The sequence below is a fragment of the Ammospiza caudacuta genome, chromosome 2, assembly GCF_027887145.1.
Source record: "Ammospiza caudacuta isolate bAmmCau1 chromosome 2, bAmmCau1.pri, whole genome shotgun sequence".
Classification (NCBI taxonomy): domain Eukaryota; kingdom Metazoa; phylum Chordata; class Aves; order Passeriformes; family Passerellidae; genus Ammospiza; species Ammospiza caudacuta.
The window spans coordinates 34260032-34285130 of record NC_080594.1 but is presented as its reverse complement, the minus strand read 5'-3'; the positions used below and the strand labels follow the sequence as shown (position 1 = coordinate 34285130).

Below are 25099 nucleotides of genomic sequence, written 5' to 3'. Positions count from 1 at the left end.
CTTAGTGATGAGGTTTGTACTTTCCAAACACTTGGGGTTAAAAAGCAGCCAGACCTGCAAAGCCTGATCAAGCATTTTTTTATTAAGAACACTGAACATGAAATGAAGAAGTGAAACCTTCCTATTTGAAATAAAATCCAGTCCTCAGGAGTAGCTGGTAACAGTGACAGGCTACCTGTCTGCCTACCCTGCCACAGCCAGCCTGCTAAGGATAAACTGGTTTAAGGGCAGCCTTCTCTGCTCACTGCTGATTCTAACCTCCCCCTCCCCTGTCCCCAGATTACATCAGACCAAATTGTGGTGCCAGGGTGCAAGCAAGCACAGGCAGCTTCCTTTGGGCCTATTTGCATTCACAAAGCCTCAGAAGTCTTCTCACATAAAAAAGGATGTCACAAAAGTGAGATTCAGCAACACAGTTAAGACTAGGAAGCTGCTGCCAAATTTTATCCAACTACTAAGCACTTTCCTTCCTCTTTTTCTAACGGGTCAATAAACAGCCCATTTTAAAGATCTCTAATGTTTTCCTACCTATGCTATAAGGCTTTCTACCATGCCACTACAGCTTTCCTGCAACAGTAGGTGCTTAACATAGAGAACAGTCTTATGTTTCACTCAGGTATTCATGTGAAACTTCTAGAAACAGAAAAGCTGAGATACATGGTTTATAACACCATCTTGCTCTCAGGTATTTGGCTCTAGAGAGCACTTACGTCTTCACAGTTTGTGTAACTCCTTCAGGTGTTTTGCCTGTTTGAAATAGAGGTGCTTGTGGAAGAGAATAACTCTGCCCAGGTTTTCACCTCTGGCAATTTGGCTACAAAACTGCAGAATACCACATTTGGTCCTTAAAAAAATTAAACAACCAAAGAACCCCTAAGCAAACCTGGAAGGGCTGAGTAGGAGAAAATCAGCCTGTAACATGAATTCTACCCTTCAGAAATGAGAAGTCATATTAAAAGATTGGTATTCAGTTCTTTTAGGGTGTGTGTTTGGTTTCTTGTAACAGAAATACTTGTTTTACAACAAAAAAAAAACCCAACAAAAACAAAAAACAAAAAAGCCTGAGGCAAGCAGTACAATCCTGTCAGCCTAAATTTTGTCCTGTAAGCTCTCCTGAGGATAACAAAGACAGACACAAAAAGGAAAGAATACAAACTGGTAAGAAAACACACAAAACAAAACCCCAGCTCATTTCATGAAGAGCCTTGGTGCTTCTGGAGACTGCTTTGGATCTGTAAATTATGCTCTAACACAATGGGAAGACAAACCTCGTGCTGCAGGGTTCCCTAATGTAAAACAATCCCCTCCCCTTTGAGTTTCCCATCAATTTGTCGTAAGTACTCAGGAAAAATCCTCTGACTGGTTCTGAGAGGAGCACCTGGAGTGAATAGCTGCCATAACACTTTAGCTTTACTGTCTCCTGTAGACATGCAGAGTGAAGACAAGACAGCTCCTATTGCCACAGGCCTTCAAGTTTGGTATGCATGCTGGAATGGCTATTAAACCCAGTTCATGAGCAGCCTAGGTATTTTTAAAAGTGGAAAAGCACCAGCCCCTTTTGCTCAAATTCTTGTCACCTCTGTCACTTGCAATTTGTTAGTTCCCCTTCACAAAAGCCCCAAGCACAGGTGCTCCCACTGTCCGTGTGGGGCCAGCTCTTCCTATGCCTTGAGTTCTGGCAATGATATTCAAAGCTAAGATCTAGCAGACCTGCTGTGGCAGAAAGGGTTGAAGGGAGTTCCCTTTCACAAGTCTTTCAGGACAGAAAGAGATCCCCTTTACATCTTTATGTGGTGTATACAGGGGAGGCATATTTAAAATCAGGAAGAAGGAGAGTTGTTTAACGGCCCCAGGTGGCAGTTTTCCCTAACCTTGTAGCACCATTAAGAGACCAAGAGATGGGCATGTGCATGGCAGTTTCAATCAGTTAAATTCCTTCTCATTCTTCTTGAATGCAAGACCACAGGGGACTGACTGTCCCATTCTTCCCCACCCCAGCAGGATGCTCCAAAACTGGCAGCTGCCCTGGGGTCAGAGCAAAAGTGAGAACTCTGGCTTCAGAGTTCTTAGGTCTCCTTGAGGACATTGATCTTGGCACAGATCTTGAGAGCTGGTCCCAGCTTGATGTTCATGGCACTCATGAGATGTTCCTCCTTCAGAAGCAACAGGGCCTGACCATCAATTTCCTGTGACCGAAATTCCTCGGCAATTTCTTGGCACCCTGTGGAAGCAAACAACAAAAAAAAAAAAAACAATAAGAAACACATGTGCATTGGGCACTCTCCTCATTCCTCCTGCATCTCTGGCAGGTACAGAAAAGCAAGCCAAGACTCTAACCAACCCCTTTCCACACTCTAGTCCACACTCTCCTTGAGCACACAGGCTACTTGAGAAATAAATGTTGAGAATCCATCTCTATGATCTACTCAAATTCAGAAACATGTCCAAAAGCAGTAGGCACCACTGAGCCCAACTCCCCATGCTACTGGATCACAAGATGCAGGAGAGGATCTTAACTTCACCTTGCAATGATGCAATGAACTCGTACACTTCCTCCACACTCCAACGACTAGGGTTGCTTGACAGGAAGACTGGGTTGATGCCATGTAGATCTGGGGTGGGGGGGGCCATATTAGAGTTTGCCAGGTCCCTCTCTCCATGACTGGCCCTTACTGACAGGGGTCCTGGAGATGTAGGGGACAAAGCTTCATCATAGCTGGAATTATCAGAGCCTCGACTCGAGTCTTCCTGGCCCTACAAGCCCATAGGAAAGAAAGAAAATAAAAGGGGTTTTGTAAGAAATTCACAATTACAAGCTGCAAAACAAGACATTGGGAGCAGCAGACTTTGTCCCAACAGTCTGGAACAACTGTCCCAGGCAGTTGGTACAGAGGCAGCTGACACAAGAGCTCCCTCTCTTCCTCACATCAGAACTGAGGCTCATTCCATTCATCTATAGCCCAATTCAAGTCATTCATGTGAAAGACTGCTAATCAAATGGGAAAAGTAGATTGTTTTCTGCCAAGGCTGTCAGCAGGTCTTACTCACTGAGACCTTCAAGATGCACACAGGAGCGAACACAGAGTGCACAGAACAAGTACAAACGTGAATACGCTTCCTGCAGTCCGTGAGGGATTGGAACAGCTCCCTGTGCCTTGTGTAACAAGTGTGTCAGCATGCCCACGGCACATCCTACATGACAGCATCCACTGTGACAAAGTGGTACAGCCAGAAGGGACAAGCCCTACACAGACCTGCCGTGACAGGTGTGTGTCCTTACCCTGTGGCGCTTGCCCTGGATCTTGGTTCGAGCGATTTCAGAGCTGCTGCGCCGTGGTCCCCGTCGGCGCACACGGGCATAGTTGGCTTCCTGGAATTCCTTCATCTTCTTTCTCTGCAGCCGGAACTGATGGCTGCAGCTGACATTGTACCTCAAGTAAGCAGAAGCAGAACAGCAGTTAGAAAGCAGCAACTATCTAAACCAACTACTTCTCCTTGCTCTAGATGGGGATAAGACTCCTCTTTACCATCAAGTTCTGTTCCTCCTCCTTCTAAGACTTCCTCTTGGAAAGAACCAGTCCAGACTTCTGACACAAGCAATATTTGGACACCAAAGTCTTGATCTAACATCTGAAGGGTCAATTAAGTAATTCCCCTAAGGGAAAAAAGACCCATAACAAGCACTCTGCTATCAAGAGGAGGCAGCCATGACTAGTCTAACTTTTCCACGTTTTTTTCCTCAAAGCTCCCTTGTGTCTTTGTCTAGTAGCAATGCATGAGACAGCTACCAGTATGCATTTATGTAGTGAGTCAAATGTACATTCCTCTGAAGAGAGGTTCTTTACAGCCCCAGAATTTCCCCCTTCACAGTTTATTTTCTGAGCAAGCTCGAAATCCTGTTTATACCCAGCATCACATCCACCTCTCCAGACCCAGAAGCATTTACAAATCATTTAGAGTGGTAAAGGATCTCTGTGGCCAGTACGTGCCACAAGAGGAGGATCAGATGTACTGAAAGGTGGTACACTACTTGGAGAAGGGGACACATGCCCAGTTCCAGCAAACATATAGTCACAGATAGGGAATATTACATCTTGCTGTTATTACCTTTTAGCACAGGTCATGGAACAAAACCTCTTGGAGCCACGGAACTGGCTTGCTGGGGCATACTTCCCACAATATTCACACTTCAACAAGTTTGCCTTCTTGTCAAGCTCTAGTGAGATACAGAGTAACACACCAGTTGGTGATCTGAACTGAAGCATATCACACACTCAATGATTCCCAATTCCACTGCTCTTCTTCTGAGCAGACAGATGCCAAGCACTATTTTCTACTGAATCCAGTAAGTAGTTAGCTTGGGAAGCAACTGGGAAAAGAGAAGCACAAGCTCCACTAATTAGGATTAGGGTTAGGGTTATGGATATGGAACAGAGCAGTTTTTTTCTCCTGGTCAGTACCACTTAATGAAACAAACAAAAAATAGCATATTCCTCACATCCTACAAGGCTGTGGAGGAAATCCCCATCACTCTGCCCTGTCCACACATCCTTCACAGCTTACAGTCATCAAAGACACATACAGTTCAGAATCTCCTGCTTACTACTGACACAGGATGTGTAGATCATATTCACAAAAAATAAAAAATAAAAAAACCAAAAAAACCATTGTCAGTCTTCTGGCACTCAAAAAAAGCAAGATCCTAGTTCCATAGGTCAAGTCTCTAAGGAGCTGGCAGGAAGACATACAAGTCCATAATAGATTAAGTTAGTAATACAGAGCAGAAACTTTCTGTAACACACTAGCTAGTCCTCCTGGTCTTGAAACTCACCCATGGAAGCACTATCCTCTCCCAGAGAATTGCTGGACAGGTTTTCATTCTGACCAGAAGGAGCCTCTCCCTGCAATGGTTTCTCAGAGTCTTTCAGCAGCTGAGAACAACCCACCTGGATAGGGAAAGAATGAGTTGGACCCACCAATAAAGGATTCCCTGTGTCCATCACCCTCTGCCAAGATATGTGCAGTTCAAAATTCAACTCAGAAGAATCTCTCTGCCTAACACGGAAGGAGAGATGCTGAAAAAAAGTCATTACTGCTTCCTGACTCACAGGCTTGGTTGTTCATTTCAAGGTCCCCAAGCACTATCTGCCTTGAATAATGTCCAATTCCACGTAACTCCATTTCCCCCTCTTTACTTCAACTTCACTTGCTGCCTATTCAAAATGCATCTCTCCCTCACAGAGAGGAGAGCCTCCTTACAATTGCTGCACTAATTATTGCTTTGGTGACAACTGGAGTAAGAGTTGCTGCAACACTTGTTTTACTCCTTCAAACCCCTTCTCTTTAATAACACCTCTAAATGTCTTGCTTCATTCACTACACTGCCTTCCCTTCCCTTCCTCTTTACTGTCTGTGTCTCAGGCTAAAAATGCTGAATGGGAAAAGATACTCCTGTGCAAAGATGGAAGCCCACCACCCTCCCAAGAAAGTGCTACACCTCCTTCCCCCACAACAAAAAAATCCCTACTGGAAAGGGCTCTGCTCCCTCCTGGATGACAAAGCCTTCAATGATGTGTGTGAGGATCTGGGGCTTGACGATGGCTTGAGGAGGTTTGGAGTCTCCCATCTGACGTGACACCAATGCCAGGTTTGGGGTGGAAGCAGAGGAGGGAGTGGCTGAGACTCCTTCACTTGATGTGGCATTTGGGGTTGCAGTGGCAGCAGGATCAGAATTATCTGGAAAGTTAACAGCACAGGCATGAGCTAACTTTGCTCTACCTACTTCAGGTCATTAGCACAGACAAGCAGAGCTCTCCTTTATGCCTCACCTCCAAGGCCACTCTTCTCCTCCATGTTTTTGGGGTTGTCTGTTACAGGAGAGGACCTGGCAGGCACGAGTGTGGTGACACTGGCTGGCTCCTCCTTCTCTTCCTCTGACTCTGCCTTGCGCTTTACTGCCAAGGTCTGAGATTTGCCCTGCATGAATACAGGGGAACACGTAAGCAGATAGAAAAGCTCCAAAGCAAAGAACAAGCCAGATTAAAAAAAAAAAAAAAACAAAAGAAAAAACAACAAAGCATCCTGCTCCATCATACTTGATTTCCAGCCTGGTTTCTTCTCGAGATGCCTCTAGCTCCCACAGTACATACCTCTACTTGGGAGCATTTGCCTAACAAGGAACAAAGCTTAAGGAGACTCACTGCCACAGACTAGGATCTGATGTCCCAAGTCATGTTGGTACACTGGCAAAAACCAAGACACTGTGTGAACCTCAAAGGATTACTGCAGGAAGAAATGGAATGGCATTCACCCAGCAGTTTCCAAACAGATTTTTTGGATAAATCAGATCAGTTTAAATGAAGAGTTGAAAGAGCAGGGGACACGCATTCACCAGGAGCAGAACTGACCCCCTGCTCTAAAAATCAAGACAAATCCTGTGACACCTTCCTGAAGAAGCAGACAGAGTTTAGAAGGAGTCTCAGCAACTGGCTAAAAAGGTGTTCAAGGCAAGGTTGGATGGAGCAACCTGGTCCACTGAAAGGTGTCCCTGCCCAAGGCAGGGGTGTTAGAATTATGTGATCTTGAGGGTTCTTTTTAATTCCAATTACTTATGATTCCATGATCTAAGCTGGCGAAGTGCTGTTGTCTCAGGGATTTAGGTAGGCCCTAGCTGGACAATTCACAACAACATGGATAAGGCCTATGGAATTTGAGTTTTCCTCTGCATAGCCTGTTGCTAGGGGATCCTCTGAGGCATAGTCAGTGGATGGTACCAGACACCAAGAGATCTGTAACCCAGAAATATCCACATTGGAGCAGTTAATGAAAAACTGCAGCCTCTGGGAAAGACCCGCACTGGAGAAGGACTTTATGAAGGACTATATCCTTTGTGAAAGACTGTATCCCATGGGAGGGATTCCCCCATGCTAAAGCAAGGGAAAAGCATGAGGGAGAGAGAAAACCTTATAAGCTGACCACAGATCCCATTTCTCGTCCTCCTCCTTTCAGGTGGAGGAGGTAGAAGAGTCAGGAATGAAGCTGAGCCTGTGGAGAAGGAGGGAGGGGTTTTTTGCATTTGCTCTTACTTCCAATTATCCTACACTAAACTGGCAGTAAAATAAATAATTTCCATAAACTGAGTTTGTTTTGCCTATGATGATCACTGGCAAGTGATCTCCACATCCTTATCTCAACCCACAAGTTTTTCACTGTATTTTTCTCCTCCTGTTGTGTTGTGGAGAGTGATGGAGCAGCAACTTGATGGCCATCCAGCAGCCAGCCAAAGTGAACCAAACCCCATTGTTAAATGGGATACTCAGTATGCGATGTGGATACCCACCCCATCTGGGGCAGGCTCTGAGTCTCATTTATTAACTTCATGCAAGCCTTTGAATGATAATGTGGAAGAGAAATGCTTGTAGTCAGTAACCCCAGGGGTAGGATTGGAATTAATGTTTTTGAGGTAAAAAAGTCTCCACATCCCTTTCCCCAAACCCCTTACCCATCCCATCCCACTGACCTGGGCCTGGACTGCGATTGGTGTCCTAGGAATGAACAAAGAGAATCCATATGCTATTCTCCTTCTCAATGGTATCACTTACTGGCAACTGGACAGACTGCATGTAGAATGCTGCTGGCATCTGAGCCACAACTGGAGAGGAAGCTGGGCTCTTCACCATGTGGGCCGTGCCTTGAACTTGTGCCAAATTCACCCCTGTGGTGAGAGGGGGAGCTTCCTGTGAGGATGCTGGAGCTGAAGATGATGATGGGGAAGCAGCATGGATTTGGGAAACAGGCTGGACTACAGCTGGCATTCCCCGGGAAGTCGGCACCGCTGCAGTAATCTGAGCCAAGCCCAGTGCTTGGGCTTGGCCTGAGCCCTGCTGCCGAGTGCCCACCACCTGCACCGGGATGTGTGGAGGAGGCTGCTGTGCTGCTGACATTTTGGCAGGCCCAAGCTGAGGGGGTTTGATGGGGGTGACCAGAGATTTTGATTGGATAGGAACAGGTGACTTGGTGGCTGGCTGGCACGGACTGTCCTGCTGGAGCTGTAAATGCGGTGGCTGGGACTGCAACATAGGCTGCACCACAAGGGTCTGTGCCTGCTGCTGGGTTTGAGGGGGAGCCTGCTGCTGTGGAGGCTGAGCTTGCTGCTGCTGCTGGGTCAGAGATGCTGCTTGCTGCTGTTGCTGCTGTTGAGCCAGTTGGAGATGGGTGGCTGTGTGGAGGAGCTGGGACTGGCGGTGCTGGAACTGCTGCTGGTGAATGGCTATCTGCTGCTGGATCACCACCTGCTTCTGCAGATGGATCTGCTGCTGCTGCTGGATCAGCGAGTGTGGCTGGATCTGCGTATATGTGGCTATACAAAAACAGTAAGAAAAAACAGAGCACAGAAGTTAGCAACAGTGCAGCTGGGAACAACAACAACAAAAATAAGGCAGCCACTGCACTGCTTTGAGACATTAAACTCCAAAATAACTGACAGCTTACTTGCAGAGGACATGACGGATTAAATCGACTTCTTGTGCTAATAGAAGGGGATAACCCCTTGAGACAAGTCTCTGGCAGGACCAAAGCTGGGAAACATGCTGGAAAACCTTTTACTACCAGGCTTCCAAATATCCTTCTTGTGAAGGCCCAATCATTTTGAAGAGAAAGAAACAGCTGAGTTTTTTACCTGAGCTGATCAGCGTCTGGCTGGGTGCTGGTGTAGCTGTCCTGGTGAGGTTCATGCCCACTGTTTGCTGTCCACCAGTGTCTGTGTCACCCTTCTTTGCAGCTGCATTCTCCGTCTCTGTCTGGCTGCCCTGGCTGACAGTCACGGCCTGGGCAGCCGCCACAGGCAGTGGCTGAACCACCCCGGTGCCCTTCCTCTGGCAACTGCCAGCGGCACCCGCTGAGGAGCTCTGGCTCAGTGCCATGGAGGGCTGGCTCCCACCGGTGGCCACCACACCCCCGGAGACACCATTGCTGCCCGCTGCAGCCTGGCTCAGGTTGAGGGACTGGCCTGCCCCGCTGGAGGAGGCCTGGGCCACGGCCATGCTCTGGCCCGTGCTGGCGGCCTGCGGTAAGCCCGAAGCCTGGGAGCTGCCTGGCAGGGCCGTCTTCTGAGCAGAGCCTTGGAGCTGGGCGTTAGTGGCAGAGGTCTGCTGGCTCCTCACAGCCAAGTTCTGCACCTAGAGACACACACACCAAACAGAACCCATGTGCTTTATACACGGTGCTTGCCGGGAGTGTGACAGAGCACACAAAGCAACGCACTCTGCGGGGATGCAGGCTGAGTTGGTGCCTCGGGTCTCGTGTGAGGAGCTGCTAACACTGCAGGGCAGAGCTCAGCACGGCCCTCCCCAGGAAGCACATTATGCTGAACTCTCTCCTGCCCAATCTCTGATGGAAGTAACAGATCTCGTGGCACTTAGTGAACAGGATCTGGGGACACAGTCTTTCTCCAGGGCATGGGACAGACTTCAGACCTGCCTGCCACACCCTGGCATGGGTAGTTCAGCACAGCTCTAGAAGCACTGAGTTACCCCTTTAAAGACCAGTCATTCATTTTCAATTTTTGTGCCACCTGCCTGCCGCAGGCCCACGGATCTACTCGTGGCCTGTTGTGGTGTGCTGTAATGTCCCATTTTGGCCTTCCAGGTCATCCCCCCAGGTGTGCCTATACCTCTCTCCCTTCCCCCTTGCCCCCATGCTGAGTGAGTCCTGTCAATCAGGCTTATCATTCCAGCAAGGCGTGGTGTGGTTGGTCAAGTTCAAAGGATGCCCCTATGCCCAGAGGTCATTCGCCTTTCTGGGTGTCATCTTCCCCTGAGACCCTGCCCCTCTCACCTGGTTGGTGGCTCACCTGTACCTCCCCTCCCCCTGTCCCTGAGCTTAAAAAGGTCATCAGACCATGCGGCCGGCGATTCTGTTGGAGCAGTTGCTCACGTTCAGACCTCTGTAACCATGGAATAAACCTCTGGACATTAAACCCTCCAGCAGAATCCATCCTTTTTCTCTTCACCATCGCCTGAAGCTATTCCTCCTGAGGTAAACGGGGTTCCTAACAAGCCTGGACTTGTTCAGTGCCCAGCTGCAACCACCAGCAAGCCAAGGTATCTCTGGGGTGATACACCGCAGTTGCTGCCTTTGGCCCAGCAGCGAGGGTCAGACTGGACAAGGCACAATCTAACTGGTAATATTGGGAGCTATTTTCCAATAGTGGCCCACACCCTTTCCAATTTCACTCTGCATTTTGGTGCTGCCATCCTCTGTATTTACTTCTGCTCCAAATGCCATGTTATCTCCAAAATTAGATCACAGCTGACTTTTCTTTAAAAAAATTGCTTCAGACAACTCTTTGGCATCTTTACAACAATGAACCAACTGGATGAAGGAATACTACCTCTGGCAAAGACTCTTAATTATAGTGTGACTGAAAACTGTACATAGAACTCAAGAGTTCTTTTCACACAATCACAGCCAAGAAACTGTGAAGATGGGATTGATCCAGCCTGTGCTCACCTCAGAAATTTTAAGCAGAAATTAATTTCATCTCTGGAGGCAGACAGCAAACATGAAAACATGGTGGCAAAATCTCCTGCCTGCAGAGGGACAAGGGCTGGGGATAAAATAGCTCTAATGTGCTATACAGGGACAGCTTGAGACAAAGAGCAGAGTGTGGTGTGGCAGAAGCAGGGGAAAGGGAGGACGGTCACTGACCTGGTCTGTGTCTGCATGCACCCCAGGAGACTGAGTGGGTGGTACCTCCTGCTGGACAGCAGCCACAGCCCCATTGGGCATCAGGATGAGCTGGGAGGCGAGAGGCACATTGCGGCCCAAGGTCCGGTTCACCTGCAACAGGTTCCCCAGCTGCGGCTGTTGGCATCAGGTGGTGTGCAGTGCAAGGAACAGAGGTAGAAGAGAGAAAGGAAGACAAAAAAACCACAAGCAAACAGATCATCAAGGAACACTAGGCTGCAATGTCACTCATTGCAAAACCACCAGCCCTCCCTGCACTGTAATACTGCTCCGAAGCAAGAAACTGGGAACAGTTTCCTTATGGAAACAAGCACTCCTCTATCTAACATAGGCCTGGGCTAACTCCCACAGACTGCCCAAGGCTGTGTTATCTAGAACTGGTTGAACAACAGTGATAAAAAACATACATCCAAGATTAGTGCTGCTTGAAAAGTAGGGGATTACAATCTGTATCTGAAGTCAACTGGAAAACAGAAAATAGGTACCGAAACCCCAGACTGGACTCCACAGTCAAGCCTAATGCTTTCCACCTAGCTGCACTTCAAAGCAATTAAAAGGATGACATTTGTTCACATTGATTTATTTGTCTAGGCTTACTTGAATTCTGACTTACATCCCTGAGCTCAGCAAGCAGTAGAAGAGTAATTTACCGTGTATCTGTTCCAGCATTGAACCAGAAGAGTAGCTTTATTTCTGTGAGCTACATTCAAGTCTAGGACATGTATTTCACATTTACACTCTAGTGAGAAGTGCTATGGAACCTTTAACATCTGCAGAGCAGAGGCACACAGAGTTGTTAATATTCTCACCTGAGCCACACAATACACAGCTCATCTATCTCAAAGGCTGAGCCCAGAATCAAGCTTGTGGTTTCAGGGATGAGACCTTCCCCATGCAATTTTAAAATATACTGCAACAGCCTTAAAGCAAGGTTAGTCTGTAGGTGCTGGTAATCCCAAGCAGTGAAACTCTGCAGAGGCTGCTAAGTGGGGCTCAGTCAGGACACACGTGCTGCCCATCTCTTACCCGCAGGTACATCTGTGCCTGTGACTGGTTGAGAGGAGGTGAGGTGGTGTTCCCAAGGAGCACAGACTGCGTCAGCGTGGTGGCACTCGGGGAGCTCACGCTCTGCGACCGACTGATCAGCTGAGCAGCTGACGTGGTGGCAAGGTTGATCTTAGAAGAGAAAAAAGCTTCAAATCACATATGAAGAGATGGAGGCCAAGAAATAAGTACAAATATGCTTAGTGGGGTACAGTCAGAATGGACATTTTACAGTTTTTTCCTGCATCCTACAGGGGACCAAGAAGAAGAAAGTTCTTGTCTTAGAGGGCTTGTCCTACAGGCTACACAATCTATATTAGCCAGAGCCCTGGATACTGACCTCATTTGTATGCTGAGCTTGAGAATCACTGTTAGCATGCAACTGCAATAAGAGATCCAAAAAAATACATCATTTTCTCCAGCCTCCCAAGTAAAGGTAAAAAACCCACAAAACCTTCTCTACCAACTCATCTACTCTCTGAGCAAATCCAAGCTCCTCAACACTCACTGCAAAACTAGACATCCTCTCATTCAACAAACTACTGCTCTGCCTAAGACAAAACCTGCTCACAACTCCTCCTTCTTACAATTCCTGAGCCTTTTCTAATCCATGACAATGTATCCCCAAAGCCTCAGCAAACAGAGATCTATGTCTACCTTTACAGCTAAGAGGCCTCTCCCACCTAAAAACCTCATCTGGTATCCTCAAGCCCCACCAATAACAACAGCACCCCAAATCCTCAAAGCTGTCTGCATCCTGTTGATTCCCAGGGTTCTTAGAAGTTGTGTGCCTCCTAAAAGACAAGGAGGAGACAGAACAAGGTGGGGAGGGGGAGGGAGGCTCTGATATGTGTGTGAGGGAGTAGTTTTACTTACAGAAGCCTGGGTGGTGGTGGTCTGTTGCGAGGTGCTAGTGTTGGGGGAGCTGGCCTGTCTACTGGCTGCAATTGTAGCCTGCAGGAGAGATTGGCAGAGAAATGAGTGCCTGAACAAACCTTTCAATCCAGCCCAATTATTAGGCTCTATCAGAACACCCAGTCCCTTTACCCTCAGAGTGCATGACCTCCAGTCCTTCCACCCATGGGTACATGCACTACTCTTGCCCAGCCTGTCATAGTACTCTCTGCAACCCTCACCCCGATGCTGAAATCCACTGTTAGCACCCAGACATTCCCTGCAATATTAGCAATTTGTTGGGCTAATTAGGCAGTTTAGTAGCAAAGCAATGATAGCACTCCAAGTAACAAAATTCAGATTAGAGAGCATATGGTTTGTGGAAGAATATAAATATTGATAGACTTATTTCCCCCTCTCTGATGCCAGGGGAATTCCCCTGCATGAGTTTAGTTAGTTTTGTAACTAAGATTTGTGCAAAACTGATGAGAAGATTCTATTTCTTCTATACTATAAGACTGCAGTCAGGGATTTTGAGAACAATGACATACTGGACTAACTGCCAAGGAGTACAGCTACTGAGGTATTGTTACACAAAAAGAATATATTCATGTCACACATAATCCATTTTGAGCTGATGATTAAGTCTAGTAGGTGAGCAAAGGTGATAAAGGAAAAAAAAAACACTCAACATTTATGTATCATAAAATATATTGATTTATATTGATCTGTGTATGTCTCAATTAGTGACAGCCTCCTGGCTGGACTGGCTTACCCTCCTGCTGGTAAAGAAAACATGACTACTAAGTTTCAAGACAGAAATTTCAGAGAATGCTGCCTTACCTCATGCAAACACAAATGTTTATTCTCAGAGAAGCAACTACCCACTGATCCCTTTAATACGCTTTTTAAGCACTACTGCATCCACTGTTGATTTCACCACCCATCTTTTAGTTAAAGAAGGTGCAGGGGGTAGTAATAGGCCTCTGAAGTGCAAGTTCCTTGATGGTGATGTCAAATTTTATCTTCCCTTGCTCTGTAGCCAAAAAAATAAATTAATCTTTGCTTCAGGCTTCCAGTTGACTGGCTGTTTGTATTAACTCTAAACAATGTGTTTAGGGACTCATTGTCTTATCAGGGATCAGGATGACTCGGTGCACAAGGCACTGTATAAAAACAGAACCTCTGGATCTTCCCCAGAGAATGATCCAACTCCTCTCCTTCTGCCTCTTGGCAACTCACCTGCTGGACAGCAGCCAGGCTGTGAAGTTGGGCACTGTTAAACTGCTGCTGGAGCATAAACTGATGGAAGTACTGGGCTGCATTGGGCTGTCTCTGGAGTGCCTGCAGAGCCTAGATAAAGAAGAAAACACAATTGTCAAAAAGTGCATGCCATTGAAATGTGATTGAAGAGAGCAATGACAAAGTAAGCCAGCCATGAGAACATCCCTAGACCACAAGAAAAAGCAGGCAGCAGATCAGCACATCCAAATCCATAGTACACTTACAGATTTGGTGACACACTGAATCACAGGTGTATTCCAGGACAATGGGAATCACACTTTGCAAGACTTTAATAAACTTTAGGAATCTGGGGATGTGCATGCTCACACTGGCAGACAAATGTTCCTGCGCAGTTTGTGTATGGAGAGCATAGAGAAACTGGGATGGCAAACTGATTTGCTCTAGAACAGCAGGCTAAAACCTATCTATTGAATCACAATACAGATTAAATCCAGGAGGCTGGACACCAAAGGAGTAACCTATAAAACAAGAAGCCTCAGGCTACAAGAACTAAACATTACGTCTAGTATAAGAATTTCTAAATCTGAAAAGATGACAGTCCTCTAAGCACAGTCCCACCTTGACACACAATAATGCAGAGGAACACGAAAGGGCTCACCACCACCTTCCAGTGATGCAGTGCCATCCCAGAGCACAGCCTGGGATGTCTCACCTGTACTGCCTGCCGCTCATAGAGAGACATCTGTGAGATCTGAGGCCGGGTGCTTCCTCCAGAACTGGAGCTCCCGCTGGTGGAGTTGGAGTTCTGCTCACTTTCGGTCTCCATGGCGACAGGATCCCAGGAGCTCAGGCTGAGATGGACTCCAGATCTACATTGAAAGAACTGGAAACTAAGTCAGGCTGCAGAAAGAACCAAACTGTATTTCATTACATTACACAGCTTTTGTACAGAATATCTCAATACCAGTCTCCATGCTCATCCTAGCTACATGTTAGGGACCAGGGAAGCTGGGATTCTAAAATCACCCAGAAATCTTACTCACAGTTTAAATCTTTTATTACCACCAGAAACATAATGTGCATATTTTCATACTTTTATTGCCATGCTATAGTTGCAAGCTACAGTATCCTGAACTCTTAAAAAGGTACTGGAATGAAGCAGCTGCAGCTCATTAAAACAATTCTGGTTACAGACCTGACCGCCTCTCCTGTCAGTAGAGACTAGCAAACCGAGGCAAACTGCACTGTGCTTCCAGTCCTGCAATGCACTTTGGCAATTTCTGATCCTCTCTTCCTCCAGTCCCTCAGCTCCAATGCCCTACTGATACCAACTGAGTCCCTCTTTCTCCCAGTTTAGCCCCCAGCCCTCGACTCTTTCTTCTTCTGATCACATGAACTTTCCAGCTACTTGTTGCTCCCAACACATCTTAACTTGAATATTAGATTAGAATCTGGTATCTGTGGTGGCAAGTTCCTTTCAGGAGGAACACAGTCAGAAGCAGAGTGGATTAAGTGTTCACTGGCAAAAGCTGCTGAAGAGGTCATGCAGAACCAGGGAGACCTTCCAGCAGCAGAAAGATGAGTTGCAGGACTGAGAAAGGACTGGAGAAGGCTTTCATCAGCTAAGAGGAAGAGAAGGGAGACTGAAGAGAGTGCTTGGCAGAAGAGTAGCACATTGAGATGATCAGGGAGTTTCCTGCAGCAAGAAACATGAGCTACACAGGGAGTAGCAGCAGGAGGGGCTAGAGTCAGAAAAGGGAGAGAAAAGTGATTATACAAAAGAATTCCATTGGAAAAAAAGAAAACCAACCTGAGTTTTTAGAACTCCATGCAATATTAAAAAAAAAAAAAAAAAAAACAACTTCTGATAAGTCTTTTCACCAAGACAGCCTATTTGTTTCCAAAGTACCAGCTCATTCCTCTGTAGCATATCTGAGACCTCTAAATGAGACCCCTATAAATGAGCTTCCAGGAGCCAGAGCAGCAGCACAGCCTCTTTATCTAGCCCTTTTAAAATCCAGATTCTGAGCTTTATAAACACGTCACCAAACATTTTCCTGGTGTATAAGCAAACAGACCTGTGCAGCAGAAAAGGAGACGCAACAATACTCTCAGCCAGACAACTTTTTAAATTCTGAAATGGTGCTAAGAGCAGTAGATGACTTTAAAGTAGGACAACAGCATTAACTCTGCAGAGAATGGATGGCTAAATCAGGGAACTGCTGCTTCAAACCTACTGCTCAAAATCTGAAATATTCTTTAACTGGCAAGCAGAGTGCTGCTGCTCCAGTCTGGTCTTCCAAAATCATCTTCACCTCTGCCCTCAAGTCCTGCCCAGGCATCTCCCTGCTGAGGAAAACTGGCTTCCTGCACTGCTTCAGCAGTGGCCACCTTCTCCTCAGCTGAGACACACCTCCTCCTAACTGGCCACTACTGTCTTCAGGCACAACTCTATTTCAGCTAGAAACAGCCTGTCAATAAACCTACCCAGAATACAAAAGCTCTTGCAGAAGCAACTGCCTTAAAGATCTTCCCCAGAGAGGAAAAATTAAATGAGGCCTGAAAATAAACACTGAGAAGGGGAAGAATACCGACTTTTTGAAAGAATGAAACTGTGGTGGATAAATAAAGTCATTTGAGTGGGGTTAAAATGCACATGAACACATTACACCAAGTTCTCCAGTAGCTCAGATGCCATTAGGAGACAATTTATGTTTCCTTGCCCACCTCAATATCCCAATGCAGATCCTCCTCCTTCACCTCCCTTCTAGGGCTCATTAGATCAACTTGGGTAGCTGCAGGAAAGATACCCTAAAACCCTATTTTCTGTCACATCACAGAACTGAACTACCTTACTTGTGATGCCACAAGTGCCCATGAGAGAGGAAAGGATGTAAGTGATGTTCACCTTAGCTACAGCAAATACCCTTGTCCTCAACAGCTTCAGCAGGAGAAGCCAGGCTTCTGCCTTGGTCCTCTGCTCCACCAATCTGTGTTTCCTCAGGAAGCAGCACCACCAATTCCTAAGATTTCCAGCATTTTTGAGAGTTCCATATTGATCTAGATCTTATTAAAATCCTAGCATAAACAGAATCTTACTGAAACACCTCTGCATGAGGCATAGAAAAATTTTGGTCTCTCTGTAGGCAGAAGGCCTTTTGGAGATGTGGACAGAGAAGCATACGCTCACTTTGCAGAAGGGCAGTAAGAATTTTAAGTTGCTTACAGCAAGGAGAGTTATCCAGCAAAACTCTTTCCAAACAAAAAAGTGAAAAGGCACAGCATTTCCTCAAGCAAGTTCATCTAGGAATGCAGCTCCATGTTAGTGTAATCCGATCCAAACACAGGCCATTTCCACACAAAACAGGAGAATTACACATTCTCCCCTCCTCCAACTGCATCCCCAAGCACTTTCCTCTTACAAAAACCTAGTGATCACTGGGCTATCACATCACTTGACTCAGCTAGCTGCTCCGTGAGATGGATAACTTACTAAAAATTATTAAACCATGGATTTTCCAAACAAACAAACCAAAAAAGGAAAACCAACACACAGTTAACAACGTGGCCACTACTGGAAATTAGCCTTTGAACAATAGCTAGAACTGCATCCCTAAAAGGCAGACACAGAAGGACACAAAAGCGTTTTAGCACCATGGCAGGAATGACCACACAGCAAAAATGACGGGAAGGAGAAGGGAGAAAACTGGCTCAGGCAGCAGTACAAGCATGAGAACATGGACCACTCCAGAGCCTAACCCACACTTGCTGCTCCCAGCACACAACGAGAATACCACAGGTGGCCCATTCCTGACCCTTCCCAAGCACAAGGGCAGACAAAAGTCAAGCCAAACAATACTCTAATCACTAAGCACTAGGTAGGAGGTTGAAAAGTTTGACTTGCTCACCCCATCCATTCCCCGGGGACATGACTGCTGCCTGCATAACATTTTCTAACTTTCCTAAGTGGTTTTGTCACTTCATCCTTGAGAAACTAAGTTAGGAAACACGTAAGATTTACACGGGTTTACTCCACAGGTTTGGAGGAGCAAAGCTAGCATCCCGTACTACAGCATACTCGCTGCTGCTGCTACTATATGTCTCTACAACAGTTTCCAAGCCACACAAGCAGAGGTGTGGAACTGCCGGGACAAGCTGCCTGCTCTGGGATGCTCTGGAAGCAGCAGTGGGTGCGACGCTCCAGCACTGCGGGACCCGGGCACCACCTGGTCCCCACCCCTCGGTGCTCAGCCCGCCCTTCCCCGCCAGGCGCCTCGCCCGGCCGGCGGCGGGAGAGAGCGAGGCAAGGAAGGATGGAAGGAGGGCAGGATGGAAGGGGACGGCGCGGCTGCAGCCACCCAGGCCGCCGGCAACTCCGGCAGCAAAGTTCATCCGACACGGCGTGCGGGCGCCCTGCCTGCCCGTGCCGAGCCCGCAGCCCCGCCGCGGCGGGAGGCGGGATGCGCCGCAGGATGCCCGGAGCCGGCCGGGCGGCGGCTGCCCGGGGGAGCGAGCGGGGCTGCGCGGGGGAGCTGCCCGGGGCCGGGCCGGCCAGACAATGGCTGCTCCGCCGCCGCTGTCAACTTCCATCCCGCGCCGGCCCCGGGGAACTCTCCCCGCCGCGGCCGCCCGCGCCCCGGGCCCCGCCTCACCTGCAGCCGCCGCGGCTCTGCCCCGCTCCGCTCCGCTGCCCCCCGCCCGCCCGCGGGACCCGCGCTGCCGCCGCCGCCGCCGCACCGGAGCCCCCGCACCGCCACCGCCACCGCGCCCGACACGCCCCCCGCGCGCGGGCAGCCGGGCCCGGCCGAGCGGGCGGGGCGGGGCGGCAGCTCCGGTGTCGGGGCGGGCGGGGCCGGGGGCGGGACCTGGCGGCGGCTCCGGCGGGGCCGCGGTCTGGCGGGGCGGCCCCGAAGGGGCGGGACCCGCGCCCGCTCCACCCGCCCCTCTCCCCGCGTCCCTCTTTCTTAATCCCTTTTTTGCTTTTCTTGTTTCGATTTTTTTGTTGGTTTTATCGGGGTTTTTTTTCCTTTTTTTTTTTTTTTTTTTTTTTTTTTTTTTTTTAATCTCGGCCTCTGGGGCTCCCCCGGCGCTCCGTCACTTCCTCCCTCGAGGCGCTTCCGGGCACGTGGTGCCTTCCCGGGGCGCCGCTTGCCCGTTGCCCCGGTGACGGGAGCGAGCCGGGCGGCGGCGGGAACGGCGGAGCAGCGCCCGGCCCGGCCCCGAGCCGGCCCCGCTCCTCGCCCGCGGCTCTTGCTGTGCCCGCGGGGCTGGCTGGCACCGAGGCGTCACGGCGCTGAGGGGAGTCACAGCCTGGTGCTGCGCTAGCCTGAGCGGGTGTGCCCTGTGCCGGGTGTCGCTTCGCCGTGCGTCCTTCTGGAGACTGACCAACCTTGTTAAGTGCTAGTCGTTTTGTGTAGCACGGAATCAATTCGGTTGGAAAGGACCTCTGAGATCATCGAGTCCCGCCTGTGACCGAACACCACCATGTCAATAGACCATGAGTGCCACATCCAGTCTTTCCTTAGACATCTCTAGGAATGGTGACTCCACCACCTTCCTGTGCAGCCCATTCCAATGTGGAATCACCCTTTCTATGAAGAAATTCCTCCTGTTGTCCAGCCTACACCTCCCCTGGCACAGCAGCTAAAGACTATGTTCTCTCCTCCTGTCGCTAGCTGCCCGGGAGAAGAATGTAGGTTGTAAACTCTTTGTGTTGGTACCTGCAACAAGCTTTGATGAACAAACAGGACACAGCAGGCAGTTTTTTGCCTTCTACATGTGTACACACGTAGAGGTGCACAGTAGAAGCCTGCATGAACATTAAAAAAAAAGTGCCGGAGCTCGCTGGCAGCTTTTAGAAGGGAAGCTGTGCTGTGCAAGCACTTGGACCTTGGCTTCTCTTGATTACTCTCAAAGAGCATCAGTTTGTTGCCTGTCAGTTGCCTGGCTTACGGTATGAGTGGTTGATTAAGGCAAATTTACGAATTTTGAACTGTAATGTTGTCATCTTTAGATGGTAAGTGAAGAGGAAGTATGTGTGCATGCAGTGACAGGACAAGGGGCAATGGCTTCAAAATGAAGAAGAGCAGGTTTAGATTAATTATTAGGAAGAAATTCTTTCCTGTAGGGTGGTGAGGCACTGGCACAGGTTGCCCAGAGAAGCTGTGGATGCCCCACTCCTGGAAGTGTTCAAGTCCAAGTTGGATGTGCGAGAAATAACTTTGATCAACCCAGTCTAGTGGATGGTGTCCCTGTCCATATCCAGTTGGTTTGGAACTAGATGATCTTTAATGTCCCTTCCAACCCAAAGCATTCTATGATTTTACGATCAACATATTTGTTTCTAAGAAAATAAATGCCCACCGGGTCAGACCAGTGGCTCATCTTGATGAGAGCTGGTGAGTTTCCCTTCAGAATGCCAGCACCAAGGACAAGTGGGATGCAGCAAAAGACAAACAGGAATGAATCACGCTCCATCCACATGTACAAGGGGCAGAAGCTCAAGCACCACTGAGGCTATGAGCACCATAAATACTCCTGCAAATAGCATCTTTGAGCTTCATGTTGCAAGAAAGTTGCATGTGGCTCTGTAATGACAGTGCTGGGCTATCAGTTCACAGGAAAAAATTCCCATTATGAATTGCAGTCAATTCGCATTGACTTAGAATCACAGAAAAATATTTGCTGCTGCCTAAAAATCAGCAAAACACACCGTACAGGAGGGCATTTGGGCTGTTACCAAACATACTTGCTCTAAATGCTGAGGGTTCTTTTTCAATTCAGATGGAAAACTGTCTGGCTGATTTTCAAGGAGATATTTAAGGTTATTCAAAACAAAAGGTCAGACAGTGAACAAAGAAACAATGACAAGGCAGGAAACTCAGCAAACAGTAATCCCGGGAATCAACCCCGCCTAAAAGCCCCAACAACTGGATGAACGACTAAGCCATTTGTCCCACTTGCAAAACCCACTGAAGTGGATTCAAAGGAGGAAACTCTGGAATGTATGCAAACGAAGGGCAGTTACTGCAATACGACTAGGGGAAAATACTGCAATAAAGAGGCTTTAGGACTTACTGAGTTAGCAGCTGTGAGGGGATGTTGGAACCGATAAAGAGAATTTTAGGGTTTTCAAAACTGCAATAGTATGCTTGGGGTAAAAATCACAGGCAGGGAAATGGAGGGATCAAGGCGGATCAAATGGAGAGAAGGTAGGTATAAACAAAACCAGTCAAATGCAATCAGTATGTTTATGTGCACAAGGTATCTGATCACAGTAGCCTGCATTACATTTTTAATAAATTATTTTAATTGTTTCCTGTATTATTGTTCATTTTGTTTTGTGGTCTGTCTAGTCAGCAAGATGAAAGGTTTATAGGGCCAAAAACCTGACACCTATGAAAATGCATTTGTCTGAGTGTTGATCCTTAGGAAAGGACCAGGCCAGTGACACTGTGCTGATGTGGGTGTCTCTGAAGCATTAACCTATGTGTACGTGTCTCTTGTGGACTTGCACACCACTCTGCTACTGCTGGGGTGTGAAACAAGAAAGCTCTCACTCACCTCCACTGACCCAGGAAAAAGGAAGCCACTGGACCTTTTATTCCACGAGGTTCACCTGCCTTTAATAGTTTCAGGGAAAGCAAGTGCACCTGGCCAATATCTATGCTGCTTCCCAAATGGTGAGATCCAGCCTTTTTAGTGTCTCCCGATAAAGCACTTGTTCAGTGCCATAATTGTTGTCACTGAGGATCATGCTGCAAATTGTAAGATGGTTTAGAGGGTCTGGCTGGAAACCTGTCAAATGCTTTTCCTACACATAAGGCAGAATTCATTGCCTAGATAGCTCACGGTTCAGGTGCAGCTCTTCCCAGCTCCGGGAAAAAGGAAGAAGTAGCCCATTTTCATTCCAATGATTTTTTTCCCCTCCATTCCAGCCCGTTTTAGAAACGGAGATTTATTCCCTGGAGAAACGGCATCTTGCAGAGCAAGCCACGGAGTGATGGTGACACTCAGTGGCCCTGCAGGAAAAGTGCACCTTCCGAGCTCACGGGTTTTTTTCCAGTTTATCAGGAACATAGTGGCAGTAAATGAACCTTATAGACAGGTGAATAAACAGCACGTAGCATAAGCATGAGCCTGCATATGTGCCGTACAGATTCTTATAGTACAGGCATACAGACAGACATGTAGTCTATGTAACTGCATTTGTCTTCTTTCCCTTTCCCACACCCATATACTCACTTCAGCCTGGAAGTGAGACCATCACCTTCAGGTACCTCAGAAGGAGCACCTTGTCTCTTGTTGTGGACTGGTCATTGTACAGACTACTTTTTTCATGTACAGATTTTTTATATGCCATTTATTTGTAAAATAATGCCCTAACAAGGTCAGAATCCATTTGGGGCCATCTTGTGTGCTTACAGTCATCCTCCTGCAGAAAAATCCCTTGCTGTCTGAGATGCTGGTGACCAGAATGTCTGTTAGCTGCTGCCTGCACGATGCTCTTCTGGACCTTCTTTTTCATGGATTAAAGCATCAAAACTTTGCAGGAAATTTCCCAGTTGTCTCCAGGCTATTTGGGCAACCAAGATCCACACAGCTGCTTGTAGTGAGGTGGTGGAAGGAAGTCTCCTGGCCACCTGCCCTACCTTTGCTTACACATTTCAAGGGTTCCTTTCTTGCCCTGGAAGGTATTTCCTATGGATGTCACCAAGGACAGAGAGCACTTTTCAACAGCCACAGAACTGAGCATGCATCAGATTGTCCATCCAGCACAATTAGCCACTTATTGCATTCCCTAATATATAATTCAAGAGGCAAAGAGTTCACTGACTTCTGCTGTACATTTCCTATCTTATGGGAGCTTGCCACACAGCAGCTTTTTTTTTCAGTTCTCTGCTTTGCCAGCTTCCTCAACCCCTCATCTGCAGCTGAATAATATCTATCTGATTTGAAACCACAGCCTGGAAATACCTGTTTGTATTCATATTTCACACACTTGTTTTTCTCACTTATTTGCCCCACACAGGTACAAGGTGCCAAGACATCCTATCTTCAGAAGCAGAGGAATCTTGGTGGGCTGCTTCTATCAGGATCTAATTTCATGGCAATCTGATCCCATGAACTGTAAAGCAGATCCTTGGCACATGTCCATTTACAGAGGGGAGAGCCTGGCTCACGGACACAGTGAGCATGCTGGGTTACAGACTTCAGGTTTTATTTACAACATTCTTATTTGAAGTTCAACACGTCAAAAGGCTTTAACCCCAAAGCTCTTCCAGTCCATCCCAAATATCCAGAGGAAGAGACTTGCCAAGAAGGCAACCAGGACAGGCAACAGGTCTCACTTTGCTCCCTTTGCAGAGCACCATTGAACAGTCTCGGTTGACTCCCACCATGTCTTGGGAAGGGACAATGCTAGAGGAACAATCCTTGGAGGTTTGTCTCTTCATATTTTTGCTTCCTTGAACTCAACCCTATCTACTTTTTGCATCAGCTGTCCACAGAATGTATCACTTGGTTCCTCCGGTTTTCTACCTCCTCTAAATGCTTGTTAAGCACTGCTGTGAGACATTTATTTTCCTTTTGTCCCCATGTGGAAGGGCTGGTTCTGCTCACTTTATGGACCAATTGTTCTGAATGGTCAGAGAAAACAAAAAATATTTGCTGTCCTTTTGCAAACTGTGTTGATCAGGCAAAGGGCTACTACACAGGGATAACCCAAACAATCCTTGTCACACGACCTGCTTCACTTCATGTTCCTTTTCCCTTTTCTTTCTCCCAAAGTACTTCCTGTTTAGAAGCTCATCACTTCCCAGATTCCCAGCTTATCTTGCTCACTACTTTTCCATTGCCCCTGGGCTTGTTGACCTCATACCTTACTTCATACCTTAATACATTTTTGATATGACTGTCATGGTAATTTATCTTTTGGCAATCAGTTCTGTGAAACTAGTACCCATTTTTTTCTTACCCAGTACCCCCCTTTTTATGAGTGCTATCTCCCTAATGGCACTGCAAATCCCTCTGGGCCATCTGCATACACTCTGTTGTCTTGTTGCATGTGCTGCATCCTGAAATTCCTCAGATTGTTGTCTTTTTTAAGTAGTGCCACAGGTAAGGATTAGTCATTTGGGTTAATGTCTTGATAGGATGGGACTAGGTGTTGTCAGAGTCTAAATATACAGTGAATGTGTAGTGAGTGTTATTTTGGTTTCATGCTCTCCCTTCACAAGACTTTGCTGTACAGTTCTTTTCTGTCTGAATGAACTGGTAAAGTATTTCTTCCTCAGCATTCCCTTGCCTGTTCCTACTCTTGAGTTGTGACAGAAAAATGGATCACGTAATAAACCAGCTCAGGGTTAAAAATGAGGGGTTTTTTTTCCATGGAATTTGGTTGAAGATCAGCTATTGAGTTAATTGAATTGAAAAGGGAGCTCAGAGATGGGACTTGGGGATGAGAGAGATTTAAATCACTATGCTGACCAAATGCAAAGTATGTAACCACAACATGCACAGTGTTTCCCTCTTTTTCATGCACTGAAATCTTCATCAACTGTCAAGTCACTGCCTTCTTTCCAGGTTCAACATGCTTTATTTCACCTGCTTCCAAAATAATGCGTATTAAGCCAGTTTTCACATGGAAACATACGGCAAAGGAAATAGGGTGTTTCCAACACAGCAGGGAAGGGGAGAGCTGGAGCAATGAAGTTTTCTCTATGCAGGCAGAAAACTCAGGTTGCAGTCAGAGCATACTAGGAGGAAACCTGCTTTGAGGCATCTGTAGAAAGAAAGAGGAAAGAAAATGCAAAGTGCCTGATAACTTTTTAGGAAAATGTCTGCGGACTAAGAGATCTTATGGGATGAGTTGTGACATCTTTTTATCATTGACATAGGCATTTTCGGTTGTGCTTAGACTTGGAATACTGTGAGGACTGCATGGAAATGAAATAAAAAGAGATCATTTTAATCTCCCAGGGTATGCTCAAGCCTTAGTCTACAATGAGATTAATACCTGGGCTAGAAACTGTGCCCACAACCAGTAAGTAGATCCCAATTCAACCTGCAGTCCAAGAAGGCCCTACATCACATGACAGGATTAAATGCAGAGCAGGGGGGAGATGCTTTGCCTGCTTACCACCAGTCCTCTGCCCTGTCCCGGCTGGAA

The 25099-nt window shown here is 47.2% G+C and overlaps 2 protein-coding genes across 13 annotated transcripts in view; both read right to left on the bottom strand.

The window, feature by feature from the left end:
* Positions 1–146: 146 nt before the first annotated feature.
* PHC1 (polyhomeotic homolog 1) lies at positions 147–14797 on the bottom strand. 12 transcript variants are annotated; one of them, XM_058800500.1, is made up of 16 exons: positions 14642–14797; positions 13927–14037; positions 12667–12744; positions 11773–11922; positions 10708–10863; positions 8678–9176; positions 8131–8359; positions 8014–8042; positions 7602–7753; positions 5829–5976; positions 5528–5736; positions 4832–4946; positions 4108–4216; positions 3281–3431; positions 2523–2754; positions 147–2221 (listed from the first exon to the last, which is right to left on the bottom strand). In XM_058800500.1, exons 1-16 carry the CDS (start codon positions 14753–14755, stop codon positions 2067–2069), a joined length of 2637 nt encoding a protein of 878 aa, XP_058656483.1. In that variant the 5' UTR covers positions 14756–14797; the 3' UTR covers positions 147–2066. The 12 variants fall into 12 exon arrangements, with proteins under 12 accessions (XP_058656483.1, XP_058656484.1, XP_058656485.1 ...); XM_058800501.1 differs by having other exon boundaries at positions 7602–7714; XM_058800502.1 differs by having other exon boundaries at positions 7602–7696.
* A 9713-nt stretch (positions 14798–24510) lies between these two features.
* Positions 24511–25099, bottom strand: part of LOC131554896 (alpha-2-macroglobulin-like protein 1) — a 28395-nt gene continuing 27806 nt past the window's right edge. Inside the window, exon 37 of the mRNA XM_058800490.1 lies at positions 24511–24712. Coding sequence (XP_058656473.1) covers positions 24687–24712 — 26 coding nt within the window. The 3' untranslated portion in view covers positions 24511–24686. The remainder of the gene's footprint in view (positions 24713–25099) is intronic.